The sequence below is a fragment of the Stegodyphus dumicola genome, chromosome 2 (assembly GCF_044657685.1).
Source record: "Stegodyphus dumicola isolate Sdum_Otavi_A_Nest chromosome 2, ASM4465768v1".
In the NCBI taxonomy this organism is placed as follows: Eukaryota; Metazoa; Arthropoda; class Arachnida; order Araneae; family Eresidae; genus Stegodyphus; species Stegodyphus dumicola.
In genome coordinates, this window is record NC_140769.1 from 6,263,942 (window position 1) to 6,289,897 (window position 25,956).

The 25,956-nt window shown below is 31.6% G+C and overlaps 1 protein-coding gene across 1 annotated transcript in view; it reads left to right on the plus strand.

Annotated features, from left to right (window-relative positions):
* Positions 1-25,956, plus strand: part of LOC118193162 (cardiolipin-specific deacylase, mitochondrial) — a 53,124-nt gene that overhangs the window by 21,214 nt on the left and 5,954 nt on the right. The window contains exons 5-11 of the mRNA XM_035364202.2: positions 1,480-1,561; positions 4,525-4,609; positions 5,924-5,951; positions 14,872-15,010; positions 18,168-18,257; positions 23,533-23,637; positions 25,175-25,581. Of these exons, the coding sequence (XP_035220093.2) occupies positions 1,480-1,561; positions 4,525-4,609; positions 5,924-5,951; positions 14,872-15,010; positions 18,168-18,257; positions 23,533-23,637; positions 25,175-25,581 (936 nt within the window). The remainder of the gene's footprint in view (positions 1-1,479; positions 1,562-4,524; positions 4,610-5,923; positions 5,952-14,871; positions 15,011-18,167; positions 18,258-23,532; positions 23,638-25,174; positions 25,582-25,956) is intronic.

Below are 25,956 nucleotides of genomic sequence, written 5' to 3' on the forward strand. Positions count from 1 at the left end.
GCGTGAAACATTATTTTATAGGGGTTAGTCGTGGATCCTTGAAGCATATAAAAAATAATGTGATTCTGAGTTGTATACCAAATTAAATTGAGGAAAAAAAATATGTACTCAAAGTATTCAAATTCCCTACAAGATTTCAGAAGTTACATACAATTGTTATATCTTTTTTATTCCATTAAATCCTGGTGACATTAGTAAGGAAGAATATATCATTGAATGAGAAGTATTTCAAAGATTTATTTCTGTTATTGCTAAGGGAAATGAAGCAGGAATGTGGAAAGGTGGTCCTAGTGAATTTTTACCTGTTTATTCTAAAGTCTGATCTCTAGAACAAAATTTCAAATATTGTAATGCTATTCTGAGCTTTCCTGATAACTGCTGTAATTGTTGCTTATTGTGAGAAGAGCTGTCTGAATAAAAATCTTTTAGAAAGTATTTTGGAATTATAAAGGTTAATTTTGCATTTAGGAAGTATTTAAGAACTATAAAAATTTATTTTGCATTTAGGAAGTGTGTCCTTAGTATACTACAGCAAATGGGACAATCAAATAGATCTCTAACATGTCATCGATGGTTTTGTAAAATTAAAAAATAAATAAATAAAAAAAGGCAAAATAATAATATGATTTTAAAATGTTGGAATTATAAAATTTTCCTTCAAAAATAAGCATAGAGTTAAAATTTATTTCCCCGTAAGTTATTTTGATATATATTAACTCATTTGTACATCAAGAAAGATGGCAAGTTCAGTGACTGCCTCAGGTGACAAAATCAAGAACCTAGCTACGTCCCTGAATATTCATTTTTGGAAATTGGATGCTGGGGTTGACAGCAAAGGGTCAATGAGCATTTTACTTGGAACTAAAATAAAAAATGAATATCGCCAATTCATCCTTTAAATGCGCCAAGATGGCAAAATTAAAAGTAATTCTTCAAGACACCCCTAAGAAAAATGAGGCTCATTTCTAAGGTAAGGCAGCTTCAAACTAGCTGGCAAGAGCAACAGCACTGATTACAATACTGACAGTACTGAATATGCTCTGTCATATTGACAAGACCTGTATGAGTACTTTTATTGAAAGCTCTAGAACTGTGAAGTATTTCTTTTATGAAAATTAATTTGTCAAGCTATCATCAGTTCTCTGTGCACTTAATCCATTTTGAACATGTACGCATGTAACAATATTATTTGTAATGCGTTTTGTAAAATAATTGTAATTAAATGGAGGCAAAATCATTCTAAAATTATTTCCCATAATTCAAAGATGGCCATGATTTTTTGTACATAATAGTAGTTCAGATAGTGCACTACTGCAGTACAAATTGGAGCATGTGATGATTTCATGCTAAATATATAAACAGTTTAAACTAGGTTAGCACTTATTTTACGTAGTGACTATTTCTTCTTAGCATGAAAAATCGCTCAAATGCGTTTATTATGTGAAATTAATTTATGGTATTTTTAATTTTTTCTTTCAGGTTTCAAGTGCTTCTTCCAAATGTCTGGTCTTTTGAACCAATGCGCCCAATTTGTTTGCATCTTGCTGGTACCGGTGATCATGTAAGATTATTTGTAATTGGAATTTAATACATGAATGTTTATATCTATAATCAGGCTTAAATCTGAAACCAAATTTAAATATATTTCCTAGCATTATTAATATAACTTCATGAAAACTGAGATGATGAGATTATGTGATGTGTCCATGTTCATGGGGAAAGTTAAATGAAAAACACAGAGCATTTAAAAGTGCATATGAGTAGGCATTACAGTGTTCTACATTACAACAAAGTCAGTTTTTGAGACCATTAAATTTTCTGGAATCGTAAAACATGAGAAATCAACTATACCCTCACTGAGATTCAAACCACAGATCTTCCAGTGCTACGTAAACATGATAATTACATATCACATGGAATTTGGGCCACCCAAAATAAATCAGAATGCCCTCATTATTCATGCGAGAATGTAATAATGCCTTAGATTCTCCCTTATGTAGAAGACTAGCAGGTTGCATAGTTAGATGCCTAGAGTAGTTATCATAAAATGTGTGTGTGTATATATATAATGATTTTTAATAAGTCCGTTTAATGCATTTCATAAATATACTATTTAATATTTCTAATTAGACACCTTGTGATATAACTGAATGCTTATTTATTTAAATCAATCAGATTAAAAAGCAGAAGACACATTCTTAATAACTGCATTTACTGCTTTTAAATTGCTTAGTTTGTTACTCAGTAATAGGCAGATTAACTATGAAAGTTAAATATATTATGCTTCACTGAATGGCAATATGTTGGCATGTGAAAGATAGAAATATGGCATTTCAGATAGTGAGAACACAGTGCTTTTAAATAGCCAAATTCGTTGATTAAAAATAATATCTTACATTTTGCCAAAAGGCAACAGTCTGGTACACTAGAGGTAAAAATGTTTTGTTTCGAATAATGTAGCCATTCCTCACTTTAAATTGCTAAATCTGTTAATAAAAAATTCATTAAATTGCACAAAATATGAAGTAAATCAAAAACAAATTTAAAATTAAAAATTTGGTCTTTAAAGTGCATGTGTTCATATGGAGAAATATGGGTATTCAAAATTCGGTGGTTTTAATTGCTGTAGCTTTTATGCAGTGTGAGTAATGGCTTACACCGTAAAAGTATACATGGAAGGAATAGTGTAATTCCTTATACAGATAAAGGTATTAACCCTTCAAGCAGCCAAGGGCTTGGCCCTGCCCAAACCTTAAACTTCCCCAGAAGGCCATAAATAAATGTTATTTTCTTGATTATAATTTCAAAATAACCTTCTTACACTATACTTTGACTCTTTTTTCCAGCTTAATTGTCTAAACATATTTCGAAATGCGTGTCTGTGTATTACGATAAATATTTTTGAATTTGTGTACATCAAAGAGCCATTACATTATGACCACTTTGTTAATAACATGTAGGACCACCTTTAGCCTCAAAACTGTCAGCACCTGGCGTGGCATTGACTCCACAAGGTGCTGATACGTAGTCTGAGGTATCTTGTACCAAGCACTCACCCACTGGTTCTGCAATTACCACACATTGAAACAGGGCACGAATTTGATTTGGCAGCACGAATTTGATTTTCCAGATAGGACCACAAATGCTCTATTGGATTAATGTCAGGTGAATTTGGAGGCCAAGACATGACTTGAAAGTCACTAGAATGTTCCTTGAACCACTCCCTGACGATTCGACTCTTATGACATGGTGCATTATTCTGTTGGTAGACACCATCCCCTGCTGGAAATACTATTGTCATGATTGGTTGAACCTGGTCTGAAATGATGTTCATGTAGCACACAGATGTCAGGGATTGTTCTATGGGGATTATGGGTCCTAATGTACTCCATTAAGACATTGCCCCCACCTTAATACCCCTACCACCGGCTTATCTCCACCCAACTGTGCATTCGGAAGCCAGGGTTTTGTTTGGAAATCGGCATATTAGCACATGCCCTTTGATGTGATGGACAAGAAAATGTGATTTGTCGGACCATGCAACTTTCTTCCATTCTTCTTATGCCCAATTTCAATGTTTCTTGGTCCATTGCAGATGCAGCTGGTGATGACGTGCTTTCAGTGCAGGGAAATGCTTCGGGCTCCGGTTGCAATGGCCCATACGCAGAGATGTACCCTGCACAATGTGTTGAGAAAAACTGTCTGGGTTGCCACTGTTGTAAGCTCTTCGGTCACTTTGAACAATGCGTAGCAATCTCCGCTATCCTCAGGAATCAATGCACCGTCAACGAAACAATGTACGAAATCTGAGATCCAGAAACATCAAGACTGCGAATCCGGATTTCAGAAATTTCCATATTTTTAGATCATCAATTTAAATCTAGTCAAATGACGTGTAGACATGGCAACATTTGGACTTTATATTTGGGTTAGATAGAAAAATGCTAGTACTCCACAATCACTGAAGGGCTGATAATGTGATATTGGCTAACATTAATACTTAAATGTATGTATTCTTATAGGCTGTCATGCGACTACCTGGCCAGCAGGTCTTTTAAAGTGGCATACAGGAATTTCATTAAGCTGGGGAAAAAGTCAACATCCCCCCCACCTGCTTCCCTTGAATATTATATTCTCCGTTCCTCAACATTGTAGAGGTGGGAGAATTTTTTTTATTATTAGTCAATTAATTATTTTTAGGCTAGTGGTCCAAAGGTCTGGACTCTGTATGGCAATTTTTATAAATGTTTATACTGGCTCGGTGCCAGCATTTTTAGGGCCGAAGGGAGTCAGTACATTTAGTACATATGAATAGTTAAATGTGAAATATACTTTTATTTAATAGTCACTTGTTAGAACCATTAACTGCTGTCCAAAAAGGTCAATGCTTCGGGTAGCCTCCTATGTTACCTATGCTTGAAGCCAGTCCTGCATTTACAGAATAAGAATTAACACTTTGTAAAATCTATTTCAATACAGCATTATTATTATTATTATTATTATTATTATTATTATTATTTTCAGTTTTACTGGCGGAGAAGAATATTAATGGCTCGACCACTCCTAAAAGAAGCTGGAATTGCTTCGATTCTGCTGGAAAATCCATTCTATATCCTTTGTGCTGAGTTCAGAATATCATTTATTTCCTGCAACTTTAAAAATATACTTTCCAGTTGATCTAAGTTTAATATTTTCTTGAACTCTCTTCCTTTAAATCTGTGATTTTCTCTTCTGTTAACTTAGCTGTTTGGTGTTTAATGTCTATTATTATATTAACAGAGAAAATATGCAGAACATAGCAATTATAAGAATATCTATTTTGCATGCAATTAAAGTTTGATCATTTGTATGTGCTTAGAAGTTGCATGTCCAGTTATTAGAATAGATTATAGTAGATCAAGGGTTTTCATTTACCTGAAAAATCCTGGAAGGGCAAGACATTTCTGAAAAGATCTGGAAAAAATGTACTTTTTTCGTAAGAAAATATAAGAGGAGTTAAAAAATGATGATAAGTTCTTTGAAATAATTAAAAATGAATGTTTTAAATGGCCCACAGTTAACACAAATAGTCGTTCTGGAAAGAAAGCACGTGAAGAGCGTTTGTGATCTTCATTTTTCTTGCAGAAAGTATTTTAATGCATAATGTACCTTTCTTACTCCTGATGTTCTTTTTTACCTAACCCATAATGTACTATGTTTTATTACTCTTTTCTTTAGAAGTGCAGCTAGGAAGTCATTGCATTATGTGATTTTGCATTATAATGAATAATTACATCAACAGTATATCTTTTCCAATCCAGTGTAATTTTAAGCTTCTCGGTTTATTTTAAAACAGAAGAAATATTTATTATGAATGACATATTGTTATAAATTCCTTCTGCAGACTGAAAGCGTGTTTTTTTTTTTTTTTTTTTTTTTTTTAATACAATTTAGTAATTTTTTAGTAATGTAAAAATCCTACCTAATTTTCTGCATCGCTTAGATGCATATTTCTTATACTCTTTCCTTTGCTTCAGGGTAGTAAGTGAAATAAATTAAACTTTACTGTCATTAATTATTACATTATAGTTCACAGTAAATATATAAAAATATTTACTCAAACATGATTTGATAATTAATTCCTTATGTTTGATCAAGAAAACTGTTTAGCAGGGAACAGACCCCCTAAAATATAATATTTTTTCTTCTTTTGTGCTATATGTAACTGAAAATAATAATATATTTTGTGGCTATGGGATCCATGTCTTGTAGAAACATATATTGCAGTTGCAAATTTTATTATAGCTTACAGTATATTTGTATTTATAGAGCATAAATTGAAAAGTTAAATACAGTTATGGAATTAATGTATTAGTAAAAGGGTATAGTATTTAATTTATTATAAAAGGAAGCTGAAGATTTTATTTTCTTTAATTGTTCATAAATGGTTCAAGAAAGCCCAAGAGTCAGAGGTAAGCATATTTAATTATTGTTTTAAATACACTATTTTTTTAGATAGAGTCAAGATTTTTTAGATAGAGTTAGATTAATCTAATACATATCCTAAGTCACGCTTTCGAGACATGAAAAACGCAATTTGAATTTTGTCAATCAGCCCAGTAGAACAAGAGATATAGAACTGCCCCCCCTTTTTTTTGTGCAGTGTACATTTGAATTCATTGAGCTTATTTAAAAATTTGTATTGGCAATCTTAATAATTGCAGTAGTCACTGGTGATCCAAGACGTTATGATCTGTTATAATATACAGTTACTTATAAGTTATAATCTGTTATAATATCAGGTTATAATCTGTTACAATATGCTTATATTGATCTGTTATAATATGAAATTATGATGTGGTATTTATCATTATGATCCCGCCCAATCAAGATAATGGTTAGTGATGCTGACTGCCGTACCGAAGTGCCTGGATTCAAATCGTAGAGAAGGAATGGATGTTTGTAAATGTATAGTGTCTGTGTGGCAAGTAGGGTAATCTAAATATGCGGTTAGCGAAAAGTCCTCTCGAGAGGTTGGTGGTAGGGGAAGAGGGGTGCCATACCTACAAGGTGCTCTCCTTGAAAATCGAGAGCAGAACTGAGCAAAGTGGTACTATTATTTGCATGGTGCTCAAAGCTCGTGCCAACAACAGGCACAGTCTTGCATTCCTTGCCATGATGAAATTCGTGGTACAGTACAAAGTCTGTAATCCAGATGTCCATTATCCGGAATGATCTATAATCCGGACCTCAAAGCCACAAACTTTTTTTGTATGCTTTATACATGCGCATAATGCGTTTACACATGCGCATTCGTAGGATGTGTCTCTAGATACGTTAAAAAATACTTGGCATAATTTATGGCCAGCTACCATATTTCATGGGGAGGACGATGAAGATAATAGCCACGAATTTGAAGGTTTTCGGACATCGCAAACTAAAGGTGAAATTTTCCAGTTATTGGATTTTGTAAAGAAATGTGGACAAGCGGTAATAAATGAAGATGATATAACAGAAGTTTTTCTTTGTGACGACAATGCCTCAGTAATCAGTCAATTAACGGATGGCAAAATCTGTAGTATGGTTCTAGATCCAGAAAATACTGCTTCCGATAGTGAAGAAAATGACAAAGAGGTTATTGAAAATGAAAAAATTTCAATTGACAAGTTAGTCGGTATTCTTGACACAGCAAGTACAGGACTTGAACAGTGGAACTTTGTAACTGAACAAGAAATTATATCTGTTTATAGAATTAAAGAGAAAGTATTAGCACAAAAAAACAAAGCAACTTACATTGAAAGAAATGTTTAATAAAATAAATAAATATTATTAAGTTTTTTTTAATACCCTTTAGATCATAATTGCTATTTATTTCGTAAATTACGGTTTCATATTTTTAATTGTATAATTTCTGCATGCCATCTTATCAGATTTAAATTGATGATCCATAATTCGTAAAAACCTTTACGGACTTTGTACTGTATTATTCTGATGTTACTCTCAGACTAGTGAAATAAGTCACAACAACAACATGTTATGTTATAATATGCTGTTTCTTGTTTGTTGTTATTTGTTCTGAATATGCTATTGCTTATCCAAATAGGTAGACTCATCAGAGCTGTACTAGCTGTACCTTAGAAAGGATCATGTATTACCAAATCTCTACCAGCTAACTCTCTTAATTCCTATTTTGACAAAGTAGAGCCAATTCTAATTTGTGGGATGTTTGAATAATTTGGATCTTAAAAATCTGATAGTGAGACAACAAAATAAAAATATAAAGTTTTCATATATTTCCTTGAATCACATTTCTGTATGTTGCCATTTTCATTCTTTTGCCTTGTTCATCAAAGAAGTCTGAATTTTGCAATTTTCAAGTTATGTTTATGTTTTGTACATTTGGATATTGTGCTTTGCTTGTCTGATTTCATGCATTTTGCTTACAAACATTTTGTTTTCTATTCATTTCAGTGAGGGATTTTTTCTGCTATTTGTGTGTACTTTATTATTGCTCAGTTAATTTAGTTTGATTTTCTGCATTGTTTATCATGCCTTCATCCGTTAATCGTTTCACTAAATTATGCCTGAAATGGCAAAAATTCCTGAATCATCTTGACTTTTTACTTAAATGTAAATGTAAAAAATTGATCCCCAATTTTATTCAAATCAAATCTAATCAAAAACCTTCGAGTCGCGTTTCAAGAATTCTGTTAAATTGCAAAACTTGCCTTACTTCGGTCCGTGATAAGGGATACACGTCAACAATTGTCCAAAATTGAACATGAACTCTATAAGCTTCATCTGGAACTCGCTAAAACATATCCAAAATTCACTGCCCTTGAACAAAAGTCTTGGTCTAGAACGGAGAATGCAGTTAACCGTCATAAAAACACCCTTGCAGTTAAATTCGAAAAACTTCTTTTACAGTCTTCCAGTTCAAGTAGTTCAAAAAATCTTCCCATTGTAAACATCAAGCCAATAGTTAATATTTCTAATGTTAGTCTTTCAGAAGAACAAGAGAGAATTCTAAAATATAATTTTAACTTCTCACAAACCTGTAAACCCTCGATTCCAAAGATTTTGGCTCCTATCGAAAAAGCTTTCAAGTTCAGTAAAGTTTCAGATTCACAGAAAGAAATGATTAGGCATCTTATCGCTCATAATGTGAAATTCAATAATAAACCTTTGAAACCAAATCTAACTGCGAGAGAAAGAGCTACAATGCGCGAGATTCATTCTAACCCGGATATTGTCATTTCAAAGGCCGACAAAGGTGGCCAGATAGTCGTCATGGATAAGAACACTTACATCGATGGTGTCACTAAACTCTTAAATGAAGGACCATATAATCTGATCCCTAAAGATCCTTCACCTTCGGACTTATCCAAAATAAAAACTGCGATCAAATCTTCGCAAATCATTTCAAGCAACTTAAAACATTCGCTTATCCCATCTGTTGCGAATTGTGCCAGATTATATGCTCTTCCCAAAATTCATAAAAGTGGTATTCCTTTCCGCCCTATTGTATCAAATTTAGGTACTGCCTCGTATCCATTAGCTAAATATTTAGTTTCTAGATTTTCCACTCTATTAGACAATAACATTTACACCATAAAAAATTCAATTGAGTTTGTAAAAAAGGTTAAAAACATTTCTCCTCGTAATTTACTCATAGTTTCTTTTGATGTAAAATCATTATTCACCAATGTCCCAGTGGAGAGTGCATTAAGATGTCTAGAAACCAGACTTCGCGAATTTCATTTCTCTTGCATCGAAATTGATGACCTAATTTCTCTCACTCAACTCTGTTTGAAACAAACACATTTTGTTTTCCAAAATAAATATTACAAGCAAACTGAGGGATTAGCCATGGGAAGCCCCCTCAGTCCCATCCTGGCTGATATCTACATGCATTATTATGAATCAAAATTGTTTGAAACTTTAAACTTCCCGGCATGGTTCCGCTACGTAGACGATACTTTTACCCTGTTTGAAGGTAATAAAGATGATTTAAATAGAGTTCTTTCAACAATGAATTCTATTGATCCTGCTATTCAGTTCACTTTTGAACTTGAGACTTGCAATTCTCTTCCGTTTCTCGACATTCTGGTCACACGTAACACATCCAACTTCAGTACTACAGTTTACCGTAAACCTTCATCGGTTTGCCTTCCACCACACTTTAAATCATGTCATCCGACTAAACAAAAGTTAGCTTCATTTTATTCCTATGTTTTCCGTGCTCTTCAAGTTTGCTCCTCCAAACTAGCCCTTGATGAAGAACTAAATTATTTAAAAGCAATAGCTATTGACAGGGCCTTTCACCCAACATTATTAATCAAGCAGTTAAAAAATTCTCATCTCAACACACTAAAAGCCACACTCTTATTTTAGGAGATTATAAAAATTCTGTTGTCATTCCCTTCTTTCCATCAATTAGCTATAAAGTTGCACATATTTTGCAGAAATTTAACTTTCGGGTTGTTTACTCTCCCATCAATAAAATTCCAACTTCTATACTCAAGGACCCCATTCCGGATATGAATTCCTGGGGTATTTATAGGATTCCTTGCCAGTGCGGTTTAATTTACATTGGCCAAACTAAGAGAGCCTTAAAATTTCGCGTCAAAGAACATGAGGCATATGTTAGAAAAAAGGAAACACAGAAGTCTTCTGTTGCTCAACATTGTTGGTCCGAAAATCACACTTTCAATTTTTCTGCTGCCAAAATTATTCAAAAAACATCTTCCATTGGAGAACTGGATTTTCTAGAGGCATTTCACATTCATAAAAATCTTTCTGTTCTAGTTAATGATCCTAATTCCAATCCAAATTTGCCTTCGGCTTTTAGAGAAATTATGTTTTAGTTCTGGTTTCGCCAACAGATGGCGCCACTTGCTTATTCTTGTCCAGGCTTTCTTATCTTATCTAAACATTATTTCCTATATTGTTCATTTGCGGTTTTGCAGCTGAAGATGATGGTTCGGTAAAACCATCGAAACTAGTCCTGTGAAAATTTTGTGAATTAACGCTGATTTTTGTTGTTTGACTTCTGAATAAGTCTGAAATGTTATACAGTTAAAAGTCGTTAATTCGGACACCCATAATTCAGAATGATCTATAATCCGGACCTCAAAGTTAAAACTTTCTGCGCATGCGCCGCGTTGGCACATGCGCATAGACGTTTACGTGTGCACGTAAGACCTTTTACGACTGCGCATATGAGTGTGCGCATGCGCAGAATATGTTTTCGCATGTGCGTTTTATGTATAACGGATGATATAAGCTAAAATTATCTAATTATTTATTTCAGTTAATGTTGATGATTGCGTTGTTCCTTAATTTTCGAATTGGATCCGGCTTATTATTTTTTGCAGACTGTAAGAGCAATATTATAAAAGTAAACTTGAACTTTCGATTATGTCAAATAGAATTTCTGATTCTGGAGCTCCCAAAGGGTGGTACAAAACGAAAGTATGTTTCGATGTTCATCAAACAAAAAGTGGAATTGCTGCAAAAAATAGATAAAGACATGAAGAATGTGACAGAGAGGTTAGTGAAAATGAACAAATTTCGATTGACAAGTTAGTCGGTATTCTCGGCACAGCAATTAACGGGACTTGAACAGCAGAACTTTGTAACTGAACAAGAAATTATGTCTGTTTATAGAATTAAAGAGAAAGTATTATCACATAAAACGAAGCAACTTACATTGAAAGAAATGTTTAATAAAGTAAACAAATAAATATTAAGCTTTTTTTTTTTTTTTTTTTTTTTTTTTTTTTTTTTTTTTGTAAATTTTGATACCCTTTAGATCATAATCATTCTTTATTTCATAAATTATGGTTTCATATATTTAATTTTAGAATTTCTGCATGCCATCTTACGAGATTTAAACTGATGATCTATAATCCGGAAAAATCGATAATCTGTAATCGCCGAAGTCCCGACGAGTCCAGATTAACGACTTTTGACTGTATCACTCATTTTATATCACAATATGCATTATCATGCTAAGAGACTTTATTTGAAGAACATAATTGGCACATATATATACAAGAATATATATGTTAAATCAAAATTATAAATTATCATTAGTCCTTAATTCCCCCTCTGTATTCTAAAAATTGAAAAATCATGATCACTTTATTGGACTGCATCATTTCTAGATCAATCTATCTCGCATGGCTTAGTGATGGTGTAAGTCATTGGGAACCTGAACTCAAAATTTTGAGAACTGAAACCTTTCTAATTTAAACCAAAACCTTTTCTTGGTAAGCCTCCATATTGGATAAATGCAGTCAAGCTCTCTTGTAGTCAAGATGTTACATTGCTCCCTTTGCTTTGTCATGTTGCTAACTACGCCATTATCTAAAATCTGGTACTCTGCACAAAATTGTGGGGTGCTTATTGTGCCTATGATCATGTGTCACAAAAATATATTTACGATAATTAGTTTGTGTCCAGCAATAAAAATTATATTCAATTAGGGCATGTCTTACTGCAAGTCTCTCCTTCGAGAGTCATCTTTTTAACAGTGCAGTAAAGTCTCTCCAAGTTATGCACAGAACCATTCTCAATCTGTTGCAGGTTAATCCAAATCATGATATTACACATATGTATTTAACAATTATGCAAGCAGATGCATATGTCAAATTATAATCCACGTAAATGTTTAGACCAAGAGAATTTCTGCAAATTTTTTGTGTTTATGTATTTATTTACTAGCAGCTACTCGGCCAGCTTTCGTCTGGCTTTTAAATGTGCCGGAAAAAAGTGCCTAAAGGGAACACCAAACATTAAATTTAAAAACTGCACAGAATTTTACTCTGCAAAACAACTTCATTAAAAAAGTATTACATATACCAAAGTTAAATGAAATAAGCAATATCCCTTAATACAAATATTAATTATCCTAAAAATAAATTAACCAACTTCTCGCTGCAAAATCATAAGAATTCAGATGATATAAATGAAGTTAAGAACTTTGTTTCCTAAAAAAAAGTCATGCAAAGCTTTTTATATAATTAAAATTATATATAATTAAAACATAAATTTAAAAATATACATAAGCAATAAATCTCATATGCAAACCTCTTTGCCATTAGCTAATAAAGAAAGAGAGGGGGGAATAAGGAAATTCTTTCTGTTGTGCCTCGTGAGACACATGCGAGCCAGAATAAGAAGATTGGAATGTGCGTGTTGCGTGTCCAAAAATCAAAAGAAAAGAAACCAGCATTTTATCTCGTATTTTCAACAATCAGTAGTCTGAATGAAAATCTGTTACCCAAACCACATTTCTAAAAGAATGAAACTATTCAAAATGATGCAATGAAATCAAAAAGATGAAATAAAAAAAATCTGTTTTGAATTTTGAAAAAATCGAGGGGCACTGGTTCTTGTCTAAATGTACCTATATACCAAATTTCACAGCCATGGGTCTATTAGCTTATGCACAACACAAATGAAAGACACACAGACTCTTTCTTGTATTATATGTAGAGATTAAGAAAATCTATATTAAACATTTGGTTATCTGAAAAGTTTGTGGTTTTCTTCTGATTGTTGCATATCTAAGTATTTTGTTAATGCTGATAAAGAATGATCTTGATTAAAGCATATGTTAAATATATTTCTTCTGTGTGTGCTACATAATTCTAACATGTGATTTTTTTTAATGCACTGCTGACAATAGAGAACTCAAAAGTTTGTTTTGTTATTTTATGCTGTTAAAAAGTTTGTTTTGTTATTTTATGCTTTATGCTGTTTAAAAAAAGTAAAAAATGCTAGCCAAATTGTTCGTAAATCATGGTCCACAAATCCTTCCTAGGTAAGGATTTACTGTATTTGTTTGAAATATATTATGTGTGCCTTAAGAATAGGCATTTTCTTAGACGAAAAAATATGTATTACATAAGCATTGTGTCGAACATCTAAGTATTTGATATACACATTTGTGCTGAATGAATAATGCTTACAATTTTTTAAAATTCACGATTATTTTTTTACGAGACGTATTCGGAAACTAAGTACCGTTTTGAAAAAAAATAGTAAAACAATTTTTTCGAATCCAATTTTTTTTTTTTTACATGAAAATACATGTCTTAAACTATTTTTCAACATAGTTTCCGCCAATGATCAAACACTTGTCATAGCAGGTGACCAGTTTTTGTATACCATCGTCAAAGAAACTTCCTGCCAGCTTCGATAACCACGACTCCACAGCATTTTTCGTGTCATCGTCAGATCCAAAGTGCTTGCCACCAAGCTCGCGCTCATCACCTGTCACAATTTGTTTTAAAAAGTTTTCTCCCTCATCACTGTACTGCGTGAGAAATGTCAGGGCACTACCAAGTCGCTTTGTTTTGTGAACATCAGTGAGCACTTTTGGAACCCATCAGGAACACAGTTTGCAATAATTCAAGCGGTCAGACACAATTTCGAACAAAACAGTACGTGACATTTGTGGAAATGCCTCTGAAAGGGTTGTCATTGTGAAGCATCTGTTCTTATGAATTGCTTCATCAACTTTCCTTACCAAATCATCGGTGACAACAGAAGGCTGACCACTCCGAGCCTCGGCGTGGACATTTGTTCGACCTGCATTAAACATTCTTACCCACTTTCTCACCATTCCATCACTTATCGTGTATTCACCGTAAACTTCTGTCACTTGACGATAAATTTTGGCCGGTTTAACATTCCTTGCGTTCAAAAATTTAATCACGGCACGAATCTCACGGTCAGCGGGAGAACTAATTGTCTTACACATTTTGAATGTGCACAGCAAACTGAAAACACAAGATAGAGCAACCAAAATGGCAGCAATTGAAAGTCAGTGAACAAGAAAGACTAGTGCACATGCGCGGGATGCCTACCACAGCGCTGCGACGGCGCTAGAATGAAACGGTACTTAGTTTCCGAATACGCTACGTAAATAATTTAAAAAAATACACTTGTGTTTGCAAACTGCATGCAGTAATTTATGAAGCAGACACGGATTTTAAAAATAATTTTTGTAGGATTATTATTATTTCAAAAGTATTACCGTATTTGACGGCATATAAGATGCACTTTTTTTCCTAAATTTGGTCACAAAAAAGTTACCTGCGTCTTATACGTGAAGGTAATTGCATTCAATAATTGTTTATTTGGCTTTTACAAAACATGAGAACTAAAAGAAACCATGCTATTGAAACTTTGTTTCCTTATGTGTGGTCGTCTAAATAAGGGTGTGTCTTATATGCTGTCAAATACGGTAATTTCTATATCATCTTGGGAGAAAAATGTTTATCTAATAACATAAAAAAATTTCATAAATTTTTATTTGCAACTTTTATTTGATGTCATTTTTTTAATTTAATATTGCCATATGTTTAATGTACTTTATAGGCGATCAAGTTTACATAATGTTTCTGACATATTTGTGATGGGTGGATGCTTAATTCTCGAAACCCTTGCCTTGTTTCACTGGTGTGAAAGAGAAGGTTTTGGGCCTTTAGGAATATCTGGAATATCAATGGGTGGGCATGTAAGAAGAGAAAAAAAAAATTTTTTTTTCATATTTTAATGTTATCTGATTTGTTATTTTATTGTATGTTTTTTAGTTTTAAGATGATAAACTTGCCAAAATTTTCATAAGAAAATTTGGTGCTTACATATTAAAGCAACTACTTTGGCTCCACGATGTGATTTTTTTCAACACTATTTTGATATCATTAATCAAATGGTAGCATTAAGTGATTAGAAAATCATCCTTCACAATCTCAATGGGATTTAACTCATTTAATATAAATATAACTAGAAACATGCAAATACTTAATTTCACAGTATTTTAATTAGCAAAAAGTTTGTTCATAGTTGATTGTCTACAACTATTACACAAAAGTTCATTTATGAAGTGTTCACATTCATAATGTTTCTGGAAATTATTTGACAGATATAACTTTAGCAGCAAACTTTGTTATTAACAGCTTTATTTTCACTATGCATGTATCTATAAACAATATTTTCTCTTTCTTACCATTGGCTAAACCAACCAATTGTTTACTACAAAATCATCTTTATCTATTTTTATGGTTAATTTTTCAGCTTTGTGCTGCATTAGAGGGCCATTGACTGCCACATCCTTTTCATGAATGTTTTTAAACCACATCATTAGCGCTTCCTCAGCACTGTGATATTATTTGCAAATCAAATCAAAATATGATATGCATCTGTATCAATTTTTATTTCAGTTTTGGTTTGATTTGCAAATAATATGTTCACAATCCTTCAGAATCTTGCATAAGAGTGAATGAGAAATATTTAACTTAAAAACTTCTTTCTGTTGACACGTTTTTCAGATTCACTCGTAGCAATTTAACATGTCAATTTTATTCCTCAAATGATTGCACATTTTGTTAGATTCAGTGATAAAAATGACTAAACAGAATAAAAAAGGTGAGCATTTCCTAAAACAGAACATTTATAAAAATATAAAGCTCAAAGCAAATGAAGAGTTCTTGTGGCACAAAAAGCAATGTCGTTAGGAATTTTGCTTTGTTAAACTTGTTATTCTAGTTGATCTTCCTTAAACTTGGAGGAAAAAAAATTTTCCTTAATATGTGCTTGTCTTAAATCAAAATCAAGCTGCTTGGTGACATGTTTCTATCATTTGGCGATTTCTGTACTCTTAGACATTTTTTGATGATGTCATCTTTTATTTGGCAACTTTGCTTCAGTTTAAAAAATGCATTCTGTAACATTTTGATAATATTAACCACTTTATTGATCACAATAAGTGATGTATTTTCCATGTTTTCGCATAGGCGCGACTTCGGCAGTTCAATAACACTATCTGAATGCTAGCATTAACCGCTGTCACACTAAGTGATGCCTAGTATACATACATACCGGAATATTTTGCATTTCAGTTAAGTATTTATCCCCAAAATGAATCAGAAAACAGATATAAAAGTGGGTTTTTGTTTCTTTTGTTGTGGTGGAAATTTTGCAGTACTCACTCTAAGAACAGATAAAAAGCAATTTTTCTCTTTAATTACTTTTGTTAAAATACAACATTCCTGCATAAATTGTACTGCAATATCTTCAACTGTGAGAAAATCCCACAAGGTCATGTTTTAAATTTGAATTCAAAATAAAAAATATGTTGTATCTACACCATGGGAATATATATATTATATATATGTGGAAATGAAACTTTGCTTGCTAAAAACTCAACACTTGTTATGCACTGGTTGCCAAAGTTTGGCACATTCTGAAAATTTGACAACTTGTCAGGGGTTGTACTAATACGCAAGTGCTGAAAAATTTTCTGATATTTTGATTTAGTCTGCTTTATAATTTTGAATTTTAAGAGCGAAAATGAGAGAATGAGTTTTAAAAGTAAATTTGCCATATCTTTCACAAGAGCAAATTTTGTTGTATTTTGATATTGTCTGATTAATTATTTTAGTAACTTTTTTTTGTGAGGTGGGGGGAATTTAAAGGTGCTAAATTTCTCGTACTTTTCACAAATTAAGAGAGTGGAAAAAACATTTTTTTTTTTTTGGTAAAATTACAAAATATTTGGCAAATGATGCCTGTTTAAATCGAAGTCATATTGATTATCGATGAACTTTGTGGCTTTCACACAAAAATTTTTTGGTTAATTAAATATCACTCCCCCCCATGTAAAAATTAACAAATTTCACATTCTGTGCAATTTCTTAAACTTAGTGCAAAATTTTCATATACAACATTAGAAAACCACACACATCAAAGAAAATTAATTCAAAATTTGAAAATAACACAGTTTTTATATAAATAATTGTGCTTTACTTTTTTATTAAAATTTAAATATACAAATTAATGTTTTAAAAAATACTGTGCCCATAATAAAGGTAGAAAGTATATGGGGGGAGAGTGAAAAACTAAAATGTTTAAAAATGTGAGCAAGTCAAATGTAACATTATGAAATAGCTTTCAGAAAACAGGAGATGAGACTTATGTGAACATTTTATGGGGAAAATATTGTTATACCTTTTAAATCAATAGTTATATTTTTGATATCAAAAGTACAAATTGAATAAAATAATTACAATTGAATGTGAATAGAAAAAAATTATCTGTATTAAATTCAGTATCCTATGCAAGAAATTGTTAATATAGTCTGCTTTTCAGCATGGTCTCATAAAATTTCTTTTACTTTATTGTATAAATAAAATTATACAGTTGAACCTCTGTTAATGGGCCCTCTGACTAGCAAGGCTATATATACAAGCTAGAATATTTTTTGTGACATCGTTAAGAAATTATATATATATGCATCTTGAAATATGTTCAAGAAATTAAGGCAATATATTAAAAGTACATAAATCCGAGTGTAAAATACCAGGGACAGTATGGCGTTATCAAAAAAATACTTCTCATGGTGGTCACCCCCCCCCCCGCAAATCTGGGCTTTCTTAGGCAGCCATATGTTGGTCAGAGTCTTAAACAACACTTCTTGAATTCGCAGATCCTCAAACTAAGGAATCAGTGCAGTTTTATTTGGCAGACACTTTTTGATGATCTGTCTGATAACACACAAAAGCCTTGGTCCTGTGAGTGTCCTCTAAGAGGAGGTTTGACTGTACTTTTATTTTTAATATATATGAATGTTTAGATTTAACCATTTATTAAGTATGTATTTTTCTTAATTGTAGATGGCTTCCCTTGCTGGTTGTAGTTGGCATAAGCCTATACCAATTATACCTTGCCTTTCTTGGACCACAGCTTCCTGTGTTTTTACAGAGGTTGGTAACTTCTAGATAAATGGTAATAAACTAATGTAATAAGTGACTGAGTGAGTCATGCCAACTGATTTTTAACACCTGAAATACATCTCAGAATTATTTTTATTACTTTCATATTAATATTTAATTTATTGTTTAAATTTTTTGCACTCATTTATTGATAGTAGCAAGTGCATTATTCACTCTACTTAGGATCTTGATAAATGTGTGTAAGCACTTTATTATAGTGGTATTTTCATGAAAATAGTTTTTATTTATAAAAACTTAATTGTAATTATATTGAAAAGAAATATATATTTTAAGCCTAAAGCAGAGTTTTCCAGTGTAGGCAATATCACCCACAAGTAGGCATTAAGGATACCTTAAGGAATATTAATGATCCACTGAGCAGCAAGTTGGCAATAAGAATATGCTTGGAAACTTTGCTAACACACTTTTTAAACAAATCTTTAAATATTCATTTGATTATTCAATATTGCAGTCAGGCATCTTTACAATAATCATACCAAACCAAGTTAGTTGACCTTCACACAAGTTGGTCAAGTTGCATGTAGATTCATATTTATGTTCCGAGGGGATGAGACTTGGTAATTGTTAGCCTAAAACCTTAAAGTAACTGAGAAAATTTGAGAGTAAATAATGACAACCTATTATTTTTCTTTTATTTATTAAATTCTTTGACATATACAGAAAAAATACACTTATTTGTATGTAAATAATTATAAATGTATTTATTTAATATTATAACTTTTAATTTTAAGGCTGATATTGTTTTGATTTTAATAAAATTTGTAACCATAGAGAAAAATTACTAGAAACTATTTTTATTCAAATTGTAGATTCTCATCGATCAGCCCTGTTCTTCCCCCCCCCCCAACAATTTCCAACCAAGGTGATTTTTTTTATTTCAAAAATTTGAACTCGGGATATTTGTAGTTTGAAAAGTATGAAAAAAGGTTAGTTAAATCTGTAACTCTTACCAGTTAAATCGTAACCTGTATACAAGTTCTTAAATTAATGTCAAATAATGCTAATTAATTTGTGAAAATGTATATACCAGCCATGAAAAACTGCATGCAGCCCACTTGTTTGAGACCACTGATTTATAGGGTCATCAGGCTGCAGTCATGGGGAATCCTGCATTCCGCTGCCAAAATAGGTGGATCCATCACTTCATAAATGTTTAATTGGGTGTCATAATAGGATTCTATGCATCTTTTTATCAGATTCATCACCATAAATGCATTAAGAAGTTTTTAAATAGTTACTATTCTGTCTCTGTGTTGTAAGAAACTGTCAATTTGATGTAATGCAAATACAATAAATGCCTACAATTTTATATGAGTTTGTTTATAGTTTGCATGCAAAAGGCATCTAATATGTGATTGTTGCTAAAGTGGAGGGAATTATACTTTAAACTAATACTAAATTATAAAGTAATTTTACTTTTTTAAAACCTCTCCTATTATTAAATTCCAGTAATTTGACGATTTTGCTTTATTCTGTATTCTCCCACATTACACATTATCACATATATATAAAATTGTATATTAGGAAAATACATTCTTGTCAAATTTCATCCTTATTTCTCAGGGTCATCTTTAATTGGTATAATATGTAAAACAAGACTGTTCTGTGTGAAAAATTTTCACAATTAAAGAAGACTATTAAATTATATTTTTCTACGAAAACACATAAAAAATAATCTGTCTTGTAAAAATATATGCTTTATTTTAATTTCATTGTTCTAAATGTGCACAATTGCATCACTCTACTTGCAGGTTATAACTAAATATAATTTATCTCTCTATTAATACTTCTAATAACAGCTAACTGTGATAATTTATAATAAGCCATTTTTCATAGCAATTATAGTATATTATAATAATTAAAATGGTAAGAAATAATACTTTAGCTATTAACTTAATGTAATATTTAAGTTTACATAAAAGAGTGATATTGGCTATGTTTTTAATGACAGAATGATTTTAAAGCTCTTTTAATTAATATCAGATTAAGAAACAAAATGCTTTGTATTGCAAACAAAGTGGTGATTTCTATTATGTATTGTATGTCTACAAAGTTTTAAAACGATTTTCATAATCTAATCGAATAAAATATAGCACATGCTTATATCAAAAATATAAATGAGTATTTATGTATATCTCTGTAAAAAGCATGCTTTTGCCTTTAAGAAAATATGGAAATATTCATTAAATTATGTACAAATGTATTTAGAATGAAAATTAGAAATTATTCATTCATAAACTCATGTGAATAGTTATTAAATATATAATGATTATAAATATATATCTAAATTTATGATTATAAATATTATCAAAATGTATAATGACCTTAACATTTAATTGTAAACATAAATTGAAATCCTGTTGACAAACATGTTTGTAAAAACTATTTAAGCAAGAATTGTTCATACTGGAAAACAATCTATTAAAAGATATTATAAAGCAGTCTATGAGATGTGTACTTAATCAAGTAGTAAAGTATAATTTTTAGAATGTGTGTTATTGAAATAAAGGATCAGAAGAATTTTGATAAGTATTAAAAGAATTATTTCAGTACATTTTATAATGATTCAGTTAGAAATTTTAAATAATATTAATTAACCTCCTTTAGTTATTCCTTTCAGATATACTTGTAGAAAGTTAAGTACATGGAAATCAGAAATTAGCAGAATTGTTTAATGCATTTAGTTATTAAAATAAAAGGTGCAGCAATTTAAAATGAACCAAATAGAGCATTAATTGTAGAGCAACTATGAATTTTGATTTAAAAGATACCTCAGAGGCTGAAAATCATCTCATATTGGGAAAGTATTTCAGAAGTGCTGTAAATAGAAAAGAAATAATACACGATTTTAATAATATAATAAATAAACTTTGATTTTAATTTTTTAATTGTAGCACAAATAAAATTGAATTACTTTAAAACTTTTTTTTTTTTTAATGTAATTAGTGAAAACATTTCACTCAGATTAAAACTATTCTGAGCATGGAAACAGTGTAGCACATGATTCCTTTCAGAACGAAATGTCATTTAAAAATGTATTCTTTCACATACTTAGAATTCTGAAATATTGTAGAAAAAGAAAATATATATATTTATGATATAATCACGAAATGTTTACATCAGAACATGTCAAAACCTTTATTTATTTATTTACCATCTTAATGGCAAGTCACTGAATGTTTTGTTAAGCAAGAAGGTTTGAAGGGTTCACGGTTTGAAGGGAGTTCAAGCGAAAAACCAAGTTTGGGCCTCTCTTCTTTACTACCTCCATGATGTCACCCTGTGATTAAATGTGATGTCACCCTATGATTAAATGTGATGTCACCTTGTGATTAAAGCAAACAGAAATGTTACATCTGGCTAGATAGTTGTGAATCTTGCCAACACCATCAGTACTCATGTACTTTGAGAATCATTTCTCAACCATTAAATAGTGTTAGTTTATGTGTATGGAAGCCTGTTGCATGCATTCCACTATGAATACATCATTGCTGGGAAAGCTTACATTGACATAAGGAGCATATTGGTTGGGGTCAGCAACTATGTTTCAACATCGTGTTCTCGCTTCATCGGCAACAATGATCCTGGATGCCAGTTAATGCCAGGAGAGAGGGGGAAGCTTATCATCATACTGTTCAGGAACTGATCTTTATAGCCAAAGGGTAAATGAATGGGAAGGCAGAATTCTTCACATCTTTAATAGAGGTACATTGACATCACAGTGATATTGCACCAAAATTTTCCTGGCTCATGTCTGTTGTTTCCATGGTGCAGTTAGTCGAGACTTCTGTTTGTTGATGACAGTGCTTGTCCGTGTATGACAGAAGTATCCTATTAGAAGATATTGAACGTATGGCATTGCTTGTATATTTCCCGTACCCATAAAGTATTCTTGGGATGCATCGGGCAGATGTGTTGCTCGATAAACAGAACCATCCATGAATCATATAGAAACTAAAAATCTCCCTGATAGATGAATGGGGAAAATGCCCCAAGCTGTCCTTAGTGGACAGCATGTATAACAGATGCAAGATATGCATCGGTGTTCAAGGAGGTTGCACTCATTTCTGTCCCTATTTTGAGCGGAGCAAGCATTTAGTAGTGTTGGGTTTGAATCCTAGAGAAGACACATGTATTTCTAAATGTATGTTTTTGTGACATAGGACACTTAAAATACCATTCCAAATATCAAGCCGAAAGTTCCTTAAGGAGGATAGTAGTAGGGAAAAAAGGCAGAGGATACCCTTAGACCCATACCCTTAGGTGTTTTCCATCAATATTGGAGTATCTGGGCAAACTCATATTGTCATCTGTAATAGCAGATAATGATCTGTAAGGTGATTAATCACAAAGTGCAAGCTTCTCTTACTTGGTCATATTTTAATTTATTGACTTGTTACAGATCAAGATGATTAAGAACAACAAAAACTCATTAAATTTAATATTACTTTCTATTCTCTAAAATGAAATATCATTGTGAAAGATATGTTTTATGAGTTTTTCAAAAATAAAAATAATAATTAAAAAAAACTATACTAGGGAATTAAAAGAGTATTCCAACAGCTAATTTAACAAAAGCATCCTGAAGTTGTATAAACAAGCCGAAGAGATATGGGATATTATGATATTAGGAGACATGTATATAAAATAGCTACACAGTGATAAGGTTGCTTTCTTCAAATCATGGTATTTTATGAATTAGCCCTAAAATTGTAGGTGCAATATATATCTTAAATAATCACTTTTTCTTTAATTATCTCATTAGAAAGGGATGCATTTTCTCATGTAGCACTGAAATTTATTTCAAGTGTTATAAAACCATAACTCTAAAAACTTCTTTGCTGGTAAATTTATTTCTGTTAGTATTTTTCATTAACAGACATTAATTTTCCATCATCAGTTAGAAGTCAGATAGTGGTTTAAGGCACATAACAAATTAAACTGAGATTTATTGAGTTTATGTATTCTCATTCATGTGTATTCTCTATTTTCCTTAACTGAATACTACATATATAGCTTTAACGTCACTTAAATATAATTAATTATTATGTGACAATAATTAACTACAGTGCAAGATATTTAGTCTTCAGATTTTAATCTGAAATGTTGAGTTAAAAAATGCTTTTAAATATGAGAATATTAAAATAATATATTTTTACATTACATGTTTTATGACACTCCCCTTTTTTTAATATTATATTGAACAATGCTTCAAAGAGAAAAATAAAAATTGTTAAATTTTCAGGGTGTTATGAGTGCTGGTATTCCATGGCCATTGCTACAAAATCAGTACTCTTCAGACCATGTATATCAAGATGAAATATGGAAAATGCTGCACTCACCAGAAGAGGTAATTTATTATCCAGTTATGAATATTTTAATAAGTGTTGCATACTGAGATAGAAAAATGTAATCAGCATGATTCTGAGACCATAAATGTGCTAAATTATCATTTTCAGAAAAGTGCATTTAAAGGTTTAAGTATAAGACAAAGTTACTTTTTTGTCTGACTCATCAAAAATCTCGCATGATATAACTACTTTGGGTTTATTAAAGGAACTAATTATATACAAATGTAATTCATTTGTATGCAGGAGAATCATAATTCAAATACAACAGATCACCATTACATTTGTTCGTGTTCTCCCCTAGCTCTGTCTCTAATGCTTCTTTAGTTGCACTCTCTAATAGCAGCTCTCTTACAATGCCATCTGTCAGTGTCTTTATTCACAGTTACTACATAATCAAATCAATATCAGACTGAGAGATTAGATACGTCAATAACTATCACGTATATAAATCTAACATCCGTTCAATTGCATTGATCATTTTCAAAATCTGTTCTTCCTAAACTCCCAGAATGCCTGTGTTTACAAATTTTTGTTCAAAAGCAATGCCTTCTTCACTAAGTAGTAAACTGCCTGGAAGTTAGCATTAATTCACTTAACTGAAGTGGTTAAATTAGGTCCTTTGTTGTGTATTATCACTTTGAGCTAAGATCACTTTAAGACCACAGTGCAGAACAGCAGCAATGAAGCCCTGATGCTGGGAAGATCCATTTTATACTCAGATATATCAGGTACGAACAAAGGAACTAGTTATTAGTTGACAAAAACTGACAATTTATTTATCGAGTGTGTCGTGCATTGATGTGATCAGGAGGAGCATTAAGTTAGGCAGTCAAACTATTATCTGATGTCCAGATGCAAGGGTATTTTGGGTGCTTCTAACACAAGAGCAAATGCCATTTATAAAGTTCTGTATCTTATTGTACTGTGCTTTTTATTTACTGCATTAGCTGTCTTTTTATTTATCTGTATATATGCATAAACCTGATACACAACAACTGGATGTTAAACTTCATAAAAACGCATGTACATTATCTTTATCTGTATTAAATTATTTATCTTTAGCTGTTATCTCTAAAACATGTTACATACTCATCATGTAAAACATCTAATTGATCTTACCCACTGTCCCATAAAATGGGTTGACTTAATGAAGATTACTAAAATTATAAACTATCATATGGTATTGATTTTCAAAATAATTGACAACCAGCTACAAGATAACTGACAACCTTTCAAAATAACTGACAACCAGCTACAAGATAACTGACAACCAGCTACATGCTATAAAATCACATTGCATCTTACAATCTTGCACATCATGCCAGATCGCCATCATAGTAAAATGTAGTAATATTATAAATTTACATATGATACTAGCTTTTACAGTTACATGACAGCCAAATGCATTTTTCTTTATATTTTCAATAAGGAAAGTTTTTCTTTTTCCCGTTTAGTGCAAGAACATTGTAGATAAGTCCACATAACTATTTTGTGAGTTATATATTTTTAAAATTGTTTTTCTTTTCCTTTTTGCAGTCAGATGCCTTTAAAGCTGGTATCCTTTTCTCTCGGAATTATCCTTCAAGCTTAGAAAGAATGGAACTGTTAAAACAAGAGGAAAATAGCAATGACAGAAATCCACACTTAAATGAAAATTCCATTTTGTATAGTAAATCCAAGTCACATCAGTTGTTAAGCCCATCTGAACTTTCTAAGTTGGAAGCATTGAATTTCATGAGAGGTATCATGGATGAATGCACTCATTTAGGTAATTTTACTCCACCTGTGGATCCTAGTCTTTCAATTGTAGTGACAGCTGAGCATGATGCTTATGTTCCAAGAGATGGCATTAAGTCCATAGGAGATCTGTGGAAAGGTTGTGAAGTTCGTTACATTGATGCAGGACATATTACGGCCTTTCTTTTTAATCATGGAGTGTTCAGGTAAATATCAATATTATTTTGTAACTTGATATATACTCGATTCTTATAGTGCCTAATGTGATATTCCATCCTTGTTTGAGGAATGTTTTTTAAAAAGAAAATCAAAAATTTAAATCATTGACTAAATACTTTTTTTGCTATCTAGATGTAAAAGAATCAAGCATAATATTTAATCATCATAGAAAATGAGCTATGTTTTTAAAAGTACATTGATGATTTGGAATTATTAATTTCATTTGGGAGAAAAATTAAAATGAATAGTTAATAGAGAAGTGCTTAGGAAAACAAAAATTGATATTTGTGCCAACTATCTGTTGATGCTTTTTTGGTAATTAATTATATTTTGAACATCCATTCAATTAAACAAATTTTTAT